The 16,752-nt window shown below is 42.6% G+C and overlaps 1 protein-coding gene across 2 annotated transcripts in view; it reads right to left on the bottom strand.

Moving 5' to 3' along the window:
* klhl2 (kelch-like family member 2) overlaps positions 1-15,300 on the bottom strand; it is a 147,828-nt gene extending 132,528 nt beyond the window's left edge. Inside the window, exon 1 of one of the 2 annotated variants that reach the window (XM_043698470.1) lies at positions 14,959-15,300. In XM_043698470.1, the coding sequence (XP_043554405.1) occupies positions 14,959-15,029 (71 nt within the window). In that variant the 5' untranslated portion in view covers positions 15,030-15,300. The remainder of the gene's footprint in view (positions 1-14,958) is intronic. The other variant, XM_043698465.1, reaches the window with a different exon arrangement.
* Positions 15,301-16,752: the final 1,452 nt, after the last annotated feature.

Genomic DNA, 16,752 nt, shown 5'->3' with positions numbered 1-16,752 from the left:
GCGGAGGCTGAGGGGTGTCCTTATAGAGATTTACAAAATTATGAGGGGTATGGATAGGATAAATAGACAAAGTCTTTTCCCTGGGGTCGGGGAGTCCAGAACGAGAGGGCATAGGTTTAGGGCGAGAGGGGAAAGATATAAAAGAGACCTAAGGGGCAACGTTTTCATCCAGAGGGTGGTACGTGTATGGAATGAGCTGCCAGAGGATGTGGTGGAGGCTGGTACAATTGCAACATTTAAAAGGCATTTGGACGGCTTTATGAATAGGAAGGGTTTGCAGGGATATGGGCCGGGTGCTGGCAGGTGGGACTAGATTGGGTTGGGATGTCTGGTCGGCATGGACGGGTTGGGCCGAAGGGTCTGCTTCCATGCTGTACATCTCTATGACTCTATGACTCTCACCTTTCTGCACTGTTCCAATGAAGCTGAACATACATTGAAGAGTAACACATCTCTTGTTTAGATTTCACAGCTTTCTCGAGTCAACGTAGAGTTCAACAATTTCAGATCAGAACATGTATCCACGTTTTCCAAACACCAGGTTAGGTGTTGATTCTCCAGTTCCATGTCATCTTTAGATCAATCATTTGTCTCCTTAAATTGTTCAAATACCATCCCCTTTTCACTACTATTCTGCAATTTGATTCTTCCTGCCTGCCACCCTCTTAATCCCTCCACCTTCTTATCTGTAACATCTATAAAGGTCATCAACATAACATAGGTAAAAACAAGGACTGCAGATGCTGGAAACAAGAGTCTAGATTAGACTGGCGCAGGAAAAGCACAGCAGGTCAGGCAGCATCCGAGGAGCAGGAAATCGACGTTTCAGGCAAAAGCCCTTCATCAGGAATAGAGGCAGGGTGCCTGCAGAGTGGAGAGATAAATGAGGGGGGGGGGGGAGGGAAAGGAGCATAGATTACAGTAGGTGAATAGGGGTGGGGATGGAGGTGATAGGTCAGAGAGTGACACGGTTGAAGAGCTTCAGGGCAGAGGAAATGACCTGGGGGTTGCAGTGAGACAGAGACACTCAGATTCTTGTAGGGAGAGGAGGAGAGAGGAAAAAAAAAAATCAACATAACATGTCAATCGTGTTTCCCTCGTCCCACATGTCACAAGATCTGGGGAAGGTTTCTAGCATTTTATTTTTCATTCCCAGCATCTATATTATTTTTTCCTTCAAAGTTAATTGTTACTTGTGGTCAATCTAAAAATGCCTCATTGGTCTAATACCATAACTATAGAGATCCAGGGCAAAGAAAAAAGTTAAAATTACTGGTGACACTCAGGAAGCAGTTGTTTCTTTAGTTCTATTTACCCGAATACTTACCTGAATATTTAACACAGAAAGACACAATATTTCTTGATGATTTAACACACAAATATTTAGACTTAGCACAGTTAAGTCACAAGCAAGTTAATGAGGACATAGAACATTAAGAATATTAAAATAATCTAACCTGTCAAGATACCCCTTGTAATTCTTTTTGGCAAACTTTCACTAAACCATGCATTCACAAAAAATGCTTTTACTATTTAAATGTCAACTGATGTTTAACAGGTCACCCAGAAGCTCTACATAAACAAAACTAAAATTCACTGCACTCGAGGTGGTGGAAGAACACAGGCCAAAATGTACCTTCACCTCGTCTTCCAGCATTCCAACATGACCATTCTATCCATGACAACCTGGTCCATTCTTCAATTGCCCCCAACACCTTCTTGGACAAGTGGAGGCGATGGCCCAGTGTTAGACTATTAATCTAGAAACTCAGTTAATGCTTTGGGGACCTTGGTTCAATTGGTAAAATTTGAATTCCAGATTCTTTATAGAATTAAGAGCATTATGATGACCCATTGCCAAATTTCAGGAAAACCTCTGGTTCACTAATGTCCTTAATAGAAGGAAATCTGCCATCCTTACCTGGTCTGGCCTATACTTGACTCCAGACCTACAGAAAATGGCTGACTTTTAAATACCCTCTGGGCAATTAGGAATGAGCAATAAATGCTGGCTGGACCAGGGATGCCCACATCCCATGAGTGAATAAAAAAAGTGGAGATTTAACATCTGCCATTTTCCAACCATCCCAGACCCCTAACATTACTTCCAAGTTGAACTATGAAGTATGTACAATTCTTTAAACTGAGTTTATTGTATCGTCCACTCACATTCTCACCTGTTCAACAGGAGAGAAACTAAACACTCTGTGCCTAATAGAACTTCGTGCTGCATTTTGGAAAGGCAAATCAGAGCAGGATTTACACACTTTATGGTAAGGTCCGAGAGAGTATTGCTGAACAGAGAGACTTGCAATGCAGGTTCATAGTTTCTTGAAAGTAGAGGTGCAGATAGATAGGACAGTGATGGTGGTGTTTGGCATGCTTCATTTTATTGGTCAGAGCATTGAGTTAGGAGGTCATATTGCAGCTGTACAGGATATTGGTTAGGCCACTTTTGGAATACTGCGTGCATTTCTGGTCTCCTTCCTATCAGAAGGATTGTGAAATTTGAAAGGGTTCAGAAAAGATTTACAAGGATGTTGCCAGAGTTGGAGGATTTGGACTAAAGGGAGTGGCTGAATAGGCTGGGACTGTTTTCCCGGGGAGTGTCAGAGGCTGGGGAAGAGACCTTATAGAGGTTTATAAAATCATGAGAGGCATAAATAGGGTGAATAGACAAGGTCTTTTCACGGTGATGGGAGATTCCAGATCTAGAGGGCACAGGTTTAGGGTGAGGGGAAAAATTTAAAAGGGAGCTAAGAGCAACTTTTTCCACGCAGAGGGTGGTGCGTATATGGAATGAATTGCCAGAGGAAGTGGTGGAGGCTGGCACAATTGCAACATTTAAAAGGCATCTGGATGAATATTTGAATAGGAAGGGATTAGAGGGATATGGGTCAAGTGCTGGCAAGTGGTGCTGGATTAGGTTAGGATATCCAATCAGCATGGACATGTTGGACTGAAGGGTCTGTTTCCCTGCTGTACAGCTCTATGTCTCTACGTCTTGGTCTCAAGCCTGGTCCTGAAATATCATTCGCTTATTTTAACTCTCCTTACTTCTTCCAATCCGACAGTTCCACAACCAGCATCTTTTAACTTTCTAGTGGCCTAAAGCAAAGCCTATGTGATTCTACCTGCTGTTATGTAGTTTTCGACTTTTAGGCTATGCATCAAGTGCAATATAACCACAATGACCTGCAGCTGCACTTGAATTTCCATCGGGCTAATTAGATCAGCTGGACACTTTAGAAGGTTGGTATTTAATTCTTTGAGGTAACAAGAAAATAATGGACTCCACTTGCTCTCTCAAAACTTTAAAAAAATTAATTGTGTTGGAATAGAATATGTGCAGAGCATCTTCATTTCAAACAATACAGTAAAACCTGGGTGGGTGGCTTATCTGTGCATCACTGATTCTAATATTAGTATAGTGGCAGTATGTATGTATTCCATTTAGTATGAAAACGCTCTCAAATACTATACAAGCACCAGATTGCTGGACAGAGAAACAACACTGCAGCTAAACGCCAACTTCGCAGCTCACTGGGAAAATGGGTTTAATTTTCAAGGACTCTCTCTCTTTTACACCTCCATCCCAGCACCACTAACCCCACACAAACACACTCTCAAAAGCAAATTTTTAAATTTTGAAAGTTAGCAGTGTTTTAACCGTTCCCCCTTTCAGGGGAGTGGGAATTTGTCATAGTGCCTACTCAAATTTAAATGTTAAGTGTACCAGCCTGATGAGTTGCGCCTGATTCATGACGTCGTCGCCTTAAACCCACTCCATAATTTGTGCACATATTGCAGGGAAAATCCTCCACACAGATTCACATTATCCACTAGGTTGGAAGTTAAACCAAGACTTTATCCATGTAACAGAACAAAATTACAATGGATTGGTACTCGCTGTATTGGTACTCCCTGGTTAGTCAAAACCTGAAATACTATTGTAGTTCTGGGCATCATACCTTAGGAAAGGTACATTGGCCTTGCATGGGGTGCAGTGATGATTTATGAGAATGCTACTTGAACTCCCAGGGGCAAACTATGATGAAAGTTTACAGAATCATGAGTGGATTCTTTGGAATTCAGACGGTAATGGGGCAATTTAATCAAAATTTCCAGGAAATTAAAGAGAAACAAATAGTGTAAATAAAGATAAATAATCTGCTGATTGGAAGAGCCCTGTTGTTTCTTGCTCTGTTTGCACATGGCACAGATGCCCAATGAAGAACACTGCACTGGATCAGACAACCAATGGACAAGTTTATGCTCAACAGCCCAAACAAAATGTCCATGGGCAACTATCAATATAGTCAAAAGCAAGCACCACTCCTTCACCTCTGACCACTGAAGTTCAAATTCTTTTCAAATAACATGTAGATCATTGGTCTTCCAACGTTCCTCAAATGACCACTATTAAAACAGGTCAGTTCCTAGTCTTATTGTTCTTTGCGGGAATCGTATCCTGGACAGATGGCTGCTGCGTTTGCCCAAAGCCCTGATTGCATGTAATACATTGCTAGATGCCCGAGAAATACGATGTCTGCAGCTTTGGTCCTTATTTTACCAAGTGTAAAGATTTTTCACTTTCATAGTTGGAAGAGGTCTCGGACCAACAGTCATTTTTGCTCATCTGCAATTTGCATGTGTTTTATACTGTATCCTCAGTGTGGGCTGCTCAAGCACTGACTATGGGATGCTTGTAAGAATTGTAGGAGACAGTTTTTATACATTTTCAAAATAAATATATGGTGTATCTATTTCTAAAATGGCTGCTCTGGCAGAATTGTGAACAACTTTCTCACACAAAAAAAAAACTACTGTGCAAATCCTTGCTTTATTTTTACTTTGAACCGCAGAAGAATGAAACCAAATTTTTATACAATACGATTCATAGAGGGCTTTATTAAGAAAGCAGGTATTAATGAGCTGAGAGAATGGAACATACGGAATCTAACAAAACAAAAACAAACTTCTCTGGATGCTGCAAAGCTGAGGTGCGATAAAGAAAACAGCAAGGTGCTGGAAAGACTCAACAAGTTAGGCAGCATCTGTGGAGAGAGAAAATATTCAGGTCAATTGCCATTTTCAAACAAGGCAGGAGTGGGTCGAGGAAAGCATAAACAGAGTAGAAGGTGGGGAACACAAACAAACAGATGAAAAATAGATCGGGGTTATAATCAGAAAGATTGTAGATCATTGGCGGTCTCTCATAGAAGAGGAGGACTCTTCCATTCTCGGTGGAGTCCATATATGGCTTTATAGACTTAGATGGCCACTGCAGGCTGTGTTACACTTGGGGTAGAAGGTGGTCACAAAAAAAGAGTGGATGGGGCTTTGGTGTGCAGGGCACTCTTTTCACTGTTTTCATCTGGTTTCTGCTTTCTCCCCCTGACGGCAAGTCTCGATGTGCTTGCAGCCTTGCCTGATGCTCCTCCTCCACTTTGTATGGTTTTGGGCCAATGATTCCCAAGTCTCTGTGGGAATGCTGCACTTTGCCAGTGAGGCCTTGAGGATATCACTGAAGCACTTACTCTGTCCAGTTGGGGCTCACCTGCTGTTTCAAAGCTGGGAGTGGAGCACCTGCTTGGGGAGAATTAGGCTATTGAGTTGGACAATCAGACATGATCGTGAAGAATGGCAGAGTAGGCTCAAAGGGCCAAATGGCCTCCTCCTGCTCCTACCTTATGTATCAGTACTAGATCTCTTCATCAGTAGCTGCTTTGGCTGACAGGATACTCCTGAGGTAAAGGAAGTGATCAACATTCTTGAAAGTCTCCCCAAAGAACTTGATGTGGTGGTTTGCTCCATAACGCCAGGCCAGCTTGGTGGAGGACCTCCATCTTCTAGATGTTCAGGGTGACACCAATGCTCTCATTTGCCTTCGTAAAAGGTGCTAACAATAGTCTGGAGTACATCCTCTGCGATTGCACATATGCAAGATTGTACATTAACAAGTCAATAGACAACATTGTTGTTCCTTGACATTACATTGGAACATTGCAGCCAAACGGTTTGAGTACAAATGGAGCAGACAATTGAAACGGCAGGCAATTAGAAGCTCACTGTCGCACCTATGCACTTAACGGAGTTATTTTACAAAACAATCATCCAATTCTGATTAGGTGTCCGTCATGTAGAAGAGATCACATTTTAAGCAGTGAAAATATTATACCAGAAAGCACAGTTGAATCAGTTTCAACTGGAAGGAGTGTATAGGGCCCTGGATAGTGAGGAGGGTGAAGTATGAGGATAGATGCTGTATCTCCACCACTTTTCTGAGAAGGTGTCTCGAGAAGGGGACAGAGTATTGGGGGTGATTGAGTAATGGACCTGTGTGCCAGAAAGAACAGTCCCTAAGAAATGCTAAAAAGAAATGGGAGGGATAGGTACATGCGATGGTGGTATGTTAGAAACGGCAGGTGATCTGTTAAATGCAGAAGTTACTGGGATGCAAGGTGAAGACAAGGGAGAGGGTTTCATGGTTCTGGGGAAATGGAAATAGGGTGAGAAATAAAATGAGCTAACTCAAGGCCCTGTCAACTACAGTGAGGGCAAATTCCCAGGTGAGAAAACAAACATGCCAGTGTGCAAGGCTACATTAGTAGAACAGATGCAATGTAGACAGGGAAACTGGGAGATTGAATTTTTAAAAAAGCATGCTTGCAGGAGATGTGGTGTGAGGAAAGGTCGTCAAGGGAGTTAATGGGCTGATTGTGAATTATTGTGATTATCGCCATTTCTATGGTAAGGCTGAGAAGTCAAGGAAGAGAAGACTCAGAGATAAGCAAGGTAAGGGCAAGAAGTTTGGAAATTGAAGGGACAATTCATTAAATTTTCCAGTTCTGACCAAGAGCAGGAAACAGCACCAACAGTCAGTGTGCTAGGATAGGGGAAGTGAATGAGGGATTTAAAGTAGGACTGGAACAAACAATGTTCCACATTCCCCACAAAATAAGTCAAGCAGAGCCAGCAGGAGAGCAGAATAGAATTCCTACGGTGCGAAAACAGATCCTTCGGCCCAACAAGTCCACACCAACCCTCCAAAACGTAACCCACCCAGACCCATTTGCCTACTCTATAACTCTATTTACCCCTGACAATGCACCTAACCTATACACATCCCTGAACACTATGGGCAACTAGCATGGCCAATTCACCTAGCCTGCATATCTTTGGACCGTGGGAGGAAGCCGGAATACCCAGAGGAAACCCACGCAGACACAGGGAGAATGTGCTAATTCCACACAGACAGCTGGAATCAAGCCCAGGTCTCTGGCGCTGTGAGGCAGCAGTGCTAACCACGGAGCCACTATTCGGAGAAATTAAACAATTTCTCACATGACTCTGTGAGAAATGTGAGAAATGTTCATTCAGGTGGAAGAAGAGAGTGTTGGATCGAGACTGGCTCAATGTAACAGGACTTCCTGTATTCAACTAAGGCAAGAACGCCAAATGCTGCCATCATCACCCTAGATACTTGTGACATCATTTTCAAGGAACTATGTACCTTCATCCCTATGTGTTTGTGTTCAACAGCATTCCCCAGGGCTCTACCATTAATTGTGTAAATCCTGCCCTGGTTTGCCTTAATAAAGTGCAACACCTTACATTTATCTGAATTAAACTCCATCTGCCATTCCTCGGCCCACTGACCCAGTTGATCAAGATTCCATTGTACTCTTAAGACAACCTTCTTCGCAATCCACAAACCACCAATTTTGGTGTCATCTGCAAACATACTAACTATGCCACCTAAACTGTAGTCCAAATCATTTATATAACTGATGATCAACCATGGACCCAGCACCAATCCTTGTGGTGCATTGCTGGTCACAGGTCTCCAAGCTGAACAACAACCTACAATCACCACCCTCTGTCTCCTACCATCAACCCACTTTTGAATCCATTTGGCAAGCTCTCCCTGTAGACATCTTCCACTCTGCCTTCATCTGTCTTCTTGGTTAAAAAATTAAATAATTTGACAGACATGACTGCCCATGCACAAAGCCATGCTGACTATCCCTAATTATTTCTTGTCTTTTTAAATGAAGATCCTGTCTCCTATTTGTTTAGGGTCTCATGTATCTCCTGTAGCTTCAAACATAGACAATCTCAATAATCTTTCAGGGGCCCTATTCCCTAGCTACTCTTTTGCTTTTAGTGTACTTACAGAATCTCTGAATTCTCCTTTACCTTATCACTTGTCTATGCTACCCCTCAATTACTACAAAGAATACAGCATTAGATTCCATATTGTTATAAAGTTGGAATCTAAAATATTAATTTATCGTGTTATTAATTGGGCATATATCCTTAATCTTTTGGAAAGAGCGCCGCCGCCTCACAGCGCCAAGGACCGGGGTTCAATTCCAGCCTCAGGTGACTGCCTGTGTGGAGTTTGCACATTCTCCTCTTGTCTGCATGGGTTTCCTCCGGGTGCTCCAGTTGCCTCCCACAATTCAAACATATGCCAGTTAGGTGAACTGGCCATGCTAAATTGCCCATAGTGTTTAAGGATATGTAGGTTAGATACATTAGCCTGGGGTAAATGTAGAGTAGGAGAAAGTGAGGACTGCAGGTGCTGGAGATCAGAGCTGAAAGTGTTGCTGGAAAAGCGCAGCAGGTCAGGCAGCATCCAAGCAGCAGGAGAAATCAATGTTTCTGTAAATGTAGAGTAGTAGAGGAATGGGTCTGGTTGGATTACTCCTCGAAGGGTCAGTATGGATCTGTTGGGCCAAAGGGCCTGTTTCCACGCTGTAGGGATTCTATGATTCTATAATATAAAACCAGAGAGCTGCTGGGTCACCACAGTAATGGTTGGAAATTTAGACAAATTGGATGTCTGCTGTAGAGAGGACACAGTGAAAGTCAGGAAAATGGAAACTGCGAAAGTAGCAAAGGACATCAGAAAGATCATGATTGAAGGTGGCAAGAGATAGCAAGGGAGGGGAGAGGAAAAAACATCACAGAAAGAATTGAGTTCTATGGGGAAAAAGAAACAGATTGGAGAACAGATCTCTAAAGACGAGGATGACAGTGACCATCTTAGAAAAAAAAATGGTTTGATGTTCAATGTTGTTATCATTATCCAATCGGAACAGCATCTCTTTCAATAAAAACTTTTCTGATTTAACATAAAATGTCAACAATGTACTCTCAGTTTTGGACATCAGATATCGGTAATGGGTCTGCTATTCCCAGAGACGTCTTCACTGTTTCCATCTTGTCCGATTACCATTTCTTTTCCCTTGTACGATCATCCCACGTTGTTCAATTCTCCTGCCCACCAACCCACCACATACCTTCGATTTTGTATTTTGTTCTCTTCCCTTATTTAAAAATTGTTTCATCTTTAAGGAGTGGCAGTTCAGATGAAGAATCACTGACTTGAATGTTAACGGTTGTTTCTCCTTCCGGAGATGCTGCTTGACTTGCTGAGAATTTCTAGCACTTTCCAAGTAAAGTCGGTTAAGTTTGGGGTGAAGAGCTGTAGTGCTTTCAATAGTCACCCTTTTTGGAAAAACAGAAAAGAACTAGGATATTGACATGGTTAATATAGGCAGTGGTCCCATGCCTTTCAGACATGTTCAAAGGCCAGTTTGGCAGACAGTGAAATCGGAATTCAATAAAATCTGGAATAAAAAATTAGCCTCATGTTGGCCGTGCAACCAATATAGTTTCAAAAAAAAAAAGGAACGCAAAAATGTCTTTCAGGGAAGGAAATCTGCCATCCTTACAGTGAACCAGCCAAGCAAGCCTCTCAGTTGTATCAAACCACTACAAAGTCTAAAGAAAGGAATGAAACTGGACACAACCTGGCATCATGCTCAATATCAAAAACAGCAAATCAGACCCTGTTGAACTTGCAAAGTATTCCTAGCTTTCTGATAAAATAGGGAGTGCTATCCCAAAAACTAATTAAGCAACTGCCTGACAATCATACTCATGGAATGATACCTTACAGATAAAGGCCCCAGTCACCAGCATCACCATCCCTGGGACAGAAAGTACCCAACAGCAGTACAGAAAAACACCAGAAGTGACAACATGATGATATAAAGTTAGGAGGAAGTTTCCCCAAAGGAGTTCTCAACATTGGCTCCAGATCCCATGAAGTCGAATGCATCTGGTAAAAGGGTGGATACTGATATCACCTGATTATCATAAACCACCTCGAATGAGTATTCTCCATGTTGAACACCATTGGCAAGGGCATAGAATGTACTCCGGGGGTAAAACAGAGTAGCTCAGTAGCACTACTACTGATCATGCTGGACGCATCCTAAAAGGACATAGCTGGGTCTGTTTCAGGTGGTTAGGAAACCAATATGAGGGAAAGACTTACCTGACCTTATTCTCACCAATCTGTCACAAATGTATCTGCCCAGACCAGTGCCCATGGCAGTGACTACTGTACATTCTTTATGGAGAACAAGTCTACCTCACAGCAGCAGAATTCTATTTAACCATAATCTTAACCTCACTCTTAGCATAATCACCCAATTCAACTATTTTCAAATCTTGAAGCGGTGTCATCAGTGCCGACTCATCTCTCCAAAAAAAAAAAACAGTTCAAAAGAAACAACTTTGCAACTATGGTCCCATCCTGAGACACCGAACGTCTTTTACCAATGCCTCAGTTACCATTCTACACCTGCCACCTGCTTGAATAGAGGATCTCTTCCAGACTTGCCAGAACCAATTCCCAGATAATGACCTCATTAACATCCAATTTCAGCTATCTATTTAAAAGACAAAACCCAGCATTGCCTCTATTGGGCCTTGCTTGTTACTTTTTCCCTGGCCACAAGAATGCTTTTCCAGGTGATGGAGAGATATTGAATAAAATTACTTGCACAATGGTGTTTTCAGCAAGTTCCTGCATTTAGACACACAGGTGCTAAACACAACACTCCTCCCAGGGTTGCTTTGTCTGTAGGAACCCTCTTACCAAGGATCAGCCTGCAATTAACCTTCAGGCCAGCCCTCACAAACAAAAAGGGTGGTTTGATTGATTCTTTTCAGTTTACCGCAAATTGTACTAAAGCAAGCAAGGTGTTTTCAGCTCAGTACCAAAATTTAAAAAAAACAGAAGTAAAAATAATGAGAAAAAAAACAGGGAGGATTCTAATATGTTCACTATCACGATCAATCCAGGAAAGCAATCCTGGTTCAACAAAAGAAGCGGGAAGGCATGCCAGAAATAGCATCAGGCATACCTAAATGTGAGGTACCATCCTGGTGAAGCTACTCAAGATTAGTTTTGCAAGTATTCACAGCCAAGTGATTCCACCTACAACAAACCAGATCGAAGCTTTACAGTCCTGCACATCCACTTGTGAATGGCGGTGGGAAATTAAACAACCGACACAATGTGGTTCCACAAATATCCACATCCTCAATAATGGGGGCTCCCAGCACATTAGTGCAAGAGTAGTTTGATGCATTTGCCTCCATCTTCAGGCAAAACTGTGGATTATCCATCTCAGCCCGTTACCAAGCTCCCAGCATCACAGCTCCCAGTCTGATTCATTCCATGTGATTTTAAGAAATAACTAAAAGGTAATGGAAATGAAGAAGCCTGGACTACATTCCACACATGCTCCAGAACTAGCTCTGCCCGAGCTGTACTGCTACAATATACACTTACCCTACTGCGTGGGAAACAGATTCACCTGCACCTCCACCCACATCATCTACTGCATCCGCTGCAGCCGGTGTGGCCTCCTCTATATTGGGGAAACAGGCCCGAGCTGTACTGCTACAATATACACTTACCCTACTGCGTGGGAAATTGCACGGGTTTGGTCCTGTGCACAAAAAACATGACCAATACAACCTGGTCAATTATCACCCTAACAATATAATCTTGATCATCAGACACAGTGCTATCAACCAGCAACTTTTTATTTGCTGCTTCGGCCAGCATTCATTGCAGGTGCCAAATGGCCCAGAGGGCAATTAAAAGTCAGCCAATTTAAGGAGGATCTGAAGTTAGATGTAGGCCAGACCAGATAAGGATGGCAGTTTCCTTCCTAAAAGACATTAGTGAACCAGACTGGTTTTTCCAATAACGGTTGACAATTAGACTCAATTCTAGATTTTTTATTGAATATAAATTCCATTATCTGCAGTGACAGGATTCAAACTCAGGTTCCCAGAATATTACCTGGGTTCTGAATTATCAGTCCAATTATAAGACCAGTCGGCCATTGCCTCGATTAAGACAGATTTAGCACAATAGGTGCCATTGACAAAATTCAGGTTCTGAAGTAGTCTCTATCCATGTGCAACAAGGCCAGGACAGCATACTTGCTTGAGCTGATAAGGTGCAAGTAACATTCACACCACATAAGTGTCAGACAAATGACCACCATCCCTGGTCATTCACGTATTGCAATACCATCAATGAATCCCCACTATTAGCATTAAAGTTGACCAGAAACTGAACTGGACACAAATACTGTAGCTAAGAATTCTGTGGTAATCAACTTACTCATGTCTTCTAAAAGCCTGCCCATCACCTACAAGTCACGAGTGTGTTGGAATACTCCCCATTTGTCTGGATGGGTGAAGATCCATAAACACTCAAGAATCGTGAAACCATACAGCACTTGGCACACGAGCCATCACCTTTAACTTTGACATAAGAACATAAGAAATAGGAGCAGGAGTAGGCCATCTGGCCCCCCAACCCTGCTCTACCATTCAATAAGATCATGGATCATCTTTTCATGGACCCAGCTCCACTTATTTGCCCACTCACTATAACCTTCAAATTGCGTTACTGTTCAAAAATCTAACTTTGCCTTAAAATATTCAACAAGGTAGCTTCAACTGCTTCGCTGGGCAAGGAATTCTACAGATTCACAACCCTTTGGGTGAATAAGCTCCTCAACTCAATCCATCATCCTTTTTACCACTATTGCAAAGTGGCAGCAGCATTTTCCATCAGTGCAATACAGCACAACACCTAAACCCCTTCAACAGCATCTTCCAAAAGTACAACTTCACCCACCTAGAAGGACAAGGGCAGCAGATACATAGGATCACAACCACCCTGCAAGTTCCCCTCCAAGCCATTCTGTCTTGGAACGATATCATCACGCCTTCACTGTTGTGGATCAAAAACCTGGTATTCCCTTTCTACTCTTAAAATGACCCAAAATTAGGTTAAACAACCCTGATTGAGGAAGGGGGGGGCGCACTTCCTTTCTAAAAGCACCATGGGTGGCCCCACACATTGAGGGCTGCAACAAGGAGGTAGCTCATTGCCACCTTTCCAGGGCAGTTAGGAATAGGGAACAGGGAACAAATGCCAGGGCGATTTTTCTTATTGTTCCTGAAATGCCTGGTTTATTTCACTTCCCCAGAAAAAACAGAAAGAAAACAAATTCTTCCAAACAAGTTTTGCAGAATTGTTTCAAACCTTGACACAATATACCCCTATTAGAATATTTCATGCAATCGATGTCACAAAATTAATAGGTCCAGACTTATATTTGTTACTGGCCTCCAATACACACATTTTGAGGCAGGTTATGGAGGGCCAATCAATTCAAATTCCAAAAACTGGAACAAGGGATGGTGGGAATGTGCATCATTCAACATCTACACACACCTACATACAGGATCAATGGGCAAAAATGTCAAACAGAAACCTATTCAATTTTTGCTTCTGGCTAAACGAAAGTCACTAAAATGACTTGTAGCGTTGACCTACAATTTAGGGGTAAAGATCAGCTGACTCAATCTAGAAGTCAAACCGCAGGCATTAACTATATACAACACAATATCGTGCATTTACCCACTGAATCATTCAGGGCATTGTTATCTGGCTCAGTTGACGGAGAAAAATCAGACTATAAAACAAATCATTTGTATATTACCTTTACCAAATAACCAAGAAAAGGTAAATATAGGCAGCAATTAAAACAAAACACACATAATGCAGAGACTCTTTACAAAGATAATATTAAATCTGCCACGTAAAATCTAGCCTTAGCACTAGGAATTAGTGAAGATCACACACTTTAGAATTATACAGATATATGCTTCTTGCTCCCTAATTCATCACCTCAATTGCATCTAACAGTTCAAATATTATATTGTTCAAAATACCCCCAATGGACATAACTAAGTTCAGAAGAGCAAAAGTCATTTAACAGGTGTTACTTTCCCTCCACGATTTAAAATCAACAGTACAAACAAACCATATGCCCACCATTGTGCCATGCTGAAATTTACAATGGAAGCTCGAAACGCAGAAGCATTAAAATTTAACATTAAACACAGAAATCCCACAAGTCGGAATACATAATCGTGTCATTTATGCAGTGGTTACTGTACAAAAAGGATGCTCACATCTTTTCCAAAAACGTACAGCATACATTTTTCAAGGGTTTGTTTTATTGTACGCGTGAAACGATTTTACAGCTGAAATAAAACCTAGCTCAACACGATTTCCTACATTTAATGTACCTTTCAACCAAAAATAACAGCAACTACATATGCATCAGAACATTCACTATAGAAACAACTATCGGACATTCATGGACAGGTGTTCAAATCTCTGTCCCCAAACTAAAAACAAATTTATACCAATAGACATTTGTTACGACCGAATATGCACCTCTATCTACTCTTTTGCATGTACTTCAATTGCAGCATTTCTGAATTGCATTGCCATTTGCTATTTTTTTTAAAAAAACTCAAGCTTGTGCTTCCCTGGACCCCACTTCGGTGCATTGGAAAAACTCGCTTGTCCAGAATGACAAGCCGGTTCTCGTCTGGCTGGAGAGAGAGAGAGAGAGAGAGTGGAGAGGCTGCAAGCGTGACCCAGTCCCAGACCCTCCCCCGCCACCCGACAAGCCGGGTTGTCCCTCCTTGGCTGGAGATTCCCTCCCCCCGCCAACCCAACCCAGGCTGTGACTGGAGTCACACACTCACATTTGCTGTATCTCCATTGTGTCCTCCGCCTGTTGCCGACTGCGCAGGGTGAGCTCGGCGCGCTGCACCATTCCACTCTAGAGGCGCGTGGGACGCCTCCCCGTGCCCCGCGCGCGCTCCATTGTCTGGCGCCGTCGCCCGGGCGGTCGCTGGGGCAACGCCGGCCGCTGCTCCGACTGCCTCAGCCTGACTCTGAGGGGAGAGGAGTGGGGGGGCAAACCGGAGAGGCGGGCGCTTCCTTCAAACTACCTCCTCCTCCTCCAACACCCCACAATGCTCCTCGCCTCTCCTCTCCTCCTCCTATTCCACCCCCCTAACCGAAAGCATCCAGTTGCCTTCCAATTCCAACTTTTATTCCGCTCCCACTCTCCAAAGTGATATTTACCAGGTAATGCTGTACCAGGAGCTCCCCCTGCCTTGGAGGACCTGCCTTGGAGGACCTGCAGGAAGCAGCCCTGATATGGCAATTACAAGGGAAGTGTGGTAGTGTATCAAAAGCTTGCCTCCAGGTTACCTTTTGGCAGTGAGTGCTGAACCGCACTTCATATTTAAAACCAGGTACTTTGCAACAAACTGCAACATTTCTGTAATTACGTATTAAAAAAAAGACACAAGTGCACATTTAAAGTGAAACCAGAACTGCTCGTCAGGGTTTGTGCAACATCAGCTTCACACAACGCGCTTTTTTTTTAGTTGCTTGGTTGTTGCTGAACGTCGACACTGTTTCCGTAGCAACTATTTTATTGATTCTGTTGACAACAGTAACTTGCATTTCTATAGTGCCTGTAGCATAGAAACGCGTTGCAACATGTTTTACATAATGGTGTCGAATAAATGTTGACGCTGCCTAGCCACAAAATGAGATACTAGGTCATTTAATCTAGCACTTGGCAAAAGAAACAGGTTTTAAGTAGAAAATTTAAAGAGATAGTATGTTAGAAGGATTTCCAGATTTTAGGGCCTCAGCAGTAAAAATACTGCCATTCCTAACAAGAGTAGAACAATTGGCGATGCATATGAGGCTAGAACAGAAGAAGCTTCTAGGGCTACTGAGGTTTTGGGGATAAGAGCCGAGGTTACAATGAAGGTGCTGACATCTCAACCTTCACTGGGGCATGGTGACCCTTCTAGTGATTGTAACAAGGTCAGAAAGGTAGATCTAATAGAATATGAGTTCACTGATTGGGGCTGTTATCCTGGTCAAATCAGGGATTGCTGGCTGACAGGAATAAACAGGGGTGTCACACATCATTGCCCTTTGATGTGAAAGACACTGCTTTCACTGGCTATTTGGGTGTTTTCTTTTCTTCCTGGTGGTGGAAATTGAATAAAGATTCGTGCACCTTGTGTCTTTCACTGTATCTCATGAAAAATAAAAAAAAACAAAAAATAGATAAACGGGTGTCACACATCATTGCCCTTTGATGTGAAGGACACTGCTCGTCACTGGCCACTAGGGTGTTTCTTTCTTCCTGGTGGTGAAAATTGAATAAAGATTTGTACACCTGGTGTCTTTCACTGTGTCTCACACCTGTACATACACGACATGATGCTGGAGAAAAATAAGCACTACCACTGTCAGGCGGAAGTGTTGGGGAGAGAAGAAAAAGAAAAAAAAATTAAAAAAAGGAGACAGTGCAGGAGAGGGAGAGAGAGAGAACCTGCACAGTTACTGCCTTTGCTGATTTGAATTCATGTATCGCTGGACATCGGAGTACGTCTGGGAAAATTAACAAACAGCGAAATTCACAACTAATCTTGGAGGAACCTGTTTGGGCAAAGTTCACAGCACAG

Source organism: Chiloscyllium plagiosum, chromosome 1 (assembly GCF_004010195.1).
Source record: "Chiloscyllium plagiosum isolate BGI_BamShark_2017 chromosome 1, ASM401019v2, whole genome shotgun sequence".
NCBI classification, from domain to species: Eukaryota; Metazoa; Chordata; class Chondrichthyes; order Orectolobiformes; family Hemiscylliidae; genus Chiloscyllium; species Chiloscyllium plagiosum.
The sequence above is the reverse complement of the archived record's forward strand: the minus strand, read 5'-3'. Positions and strand labels throughout refer to the sequence as shown.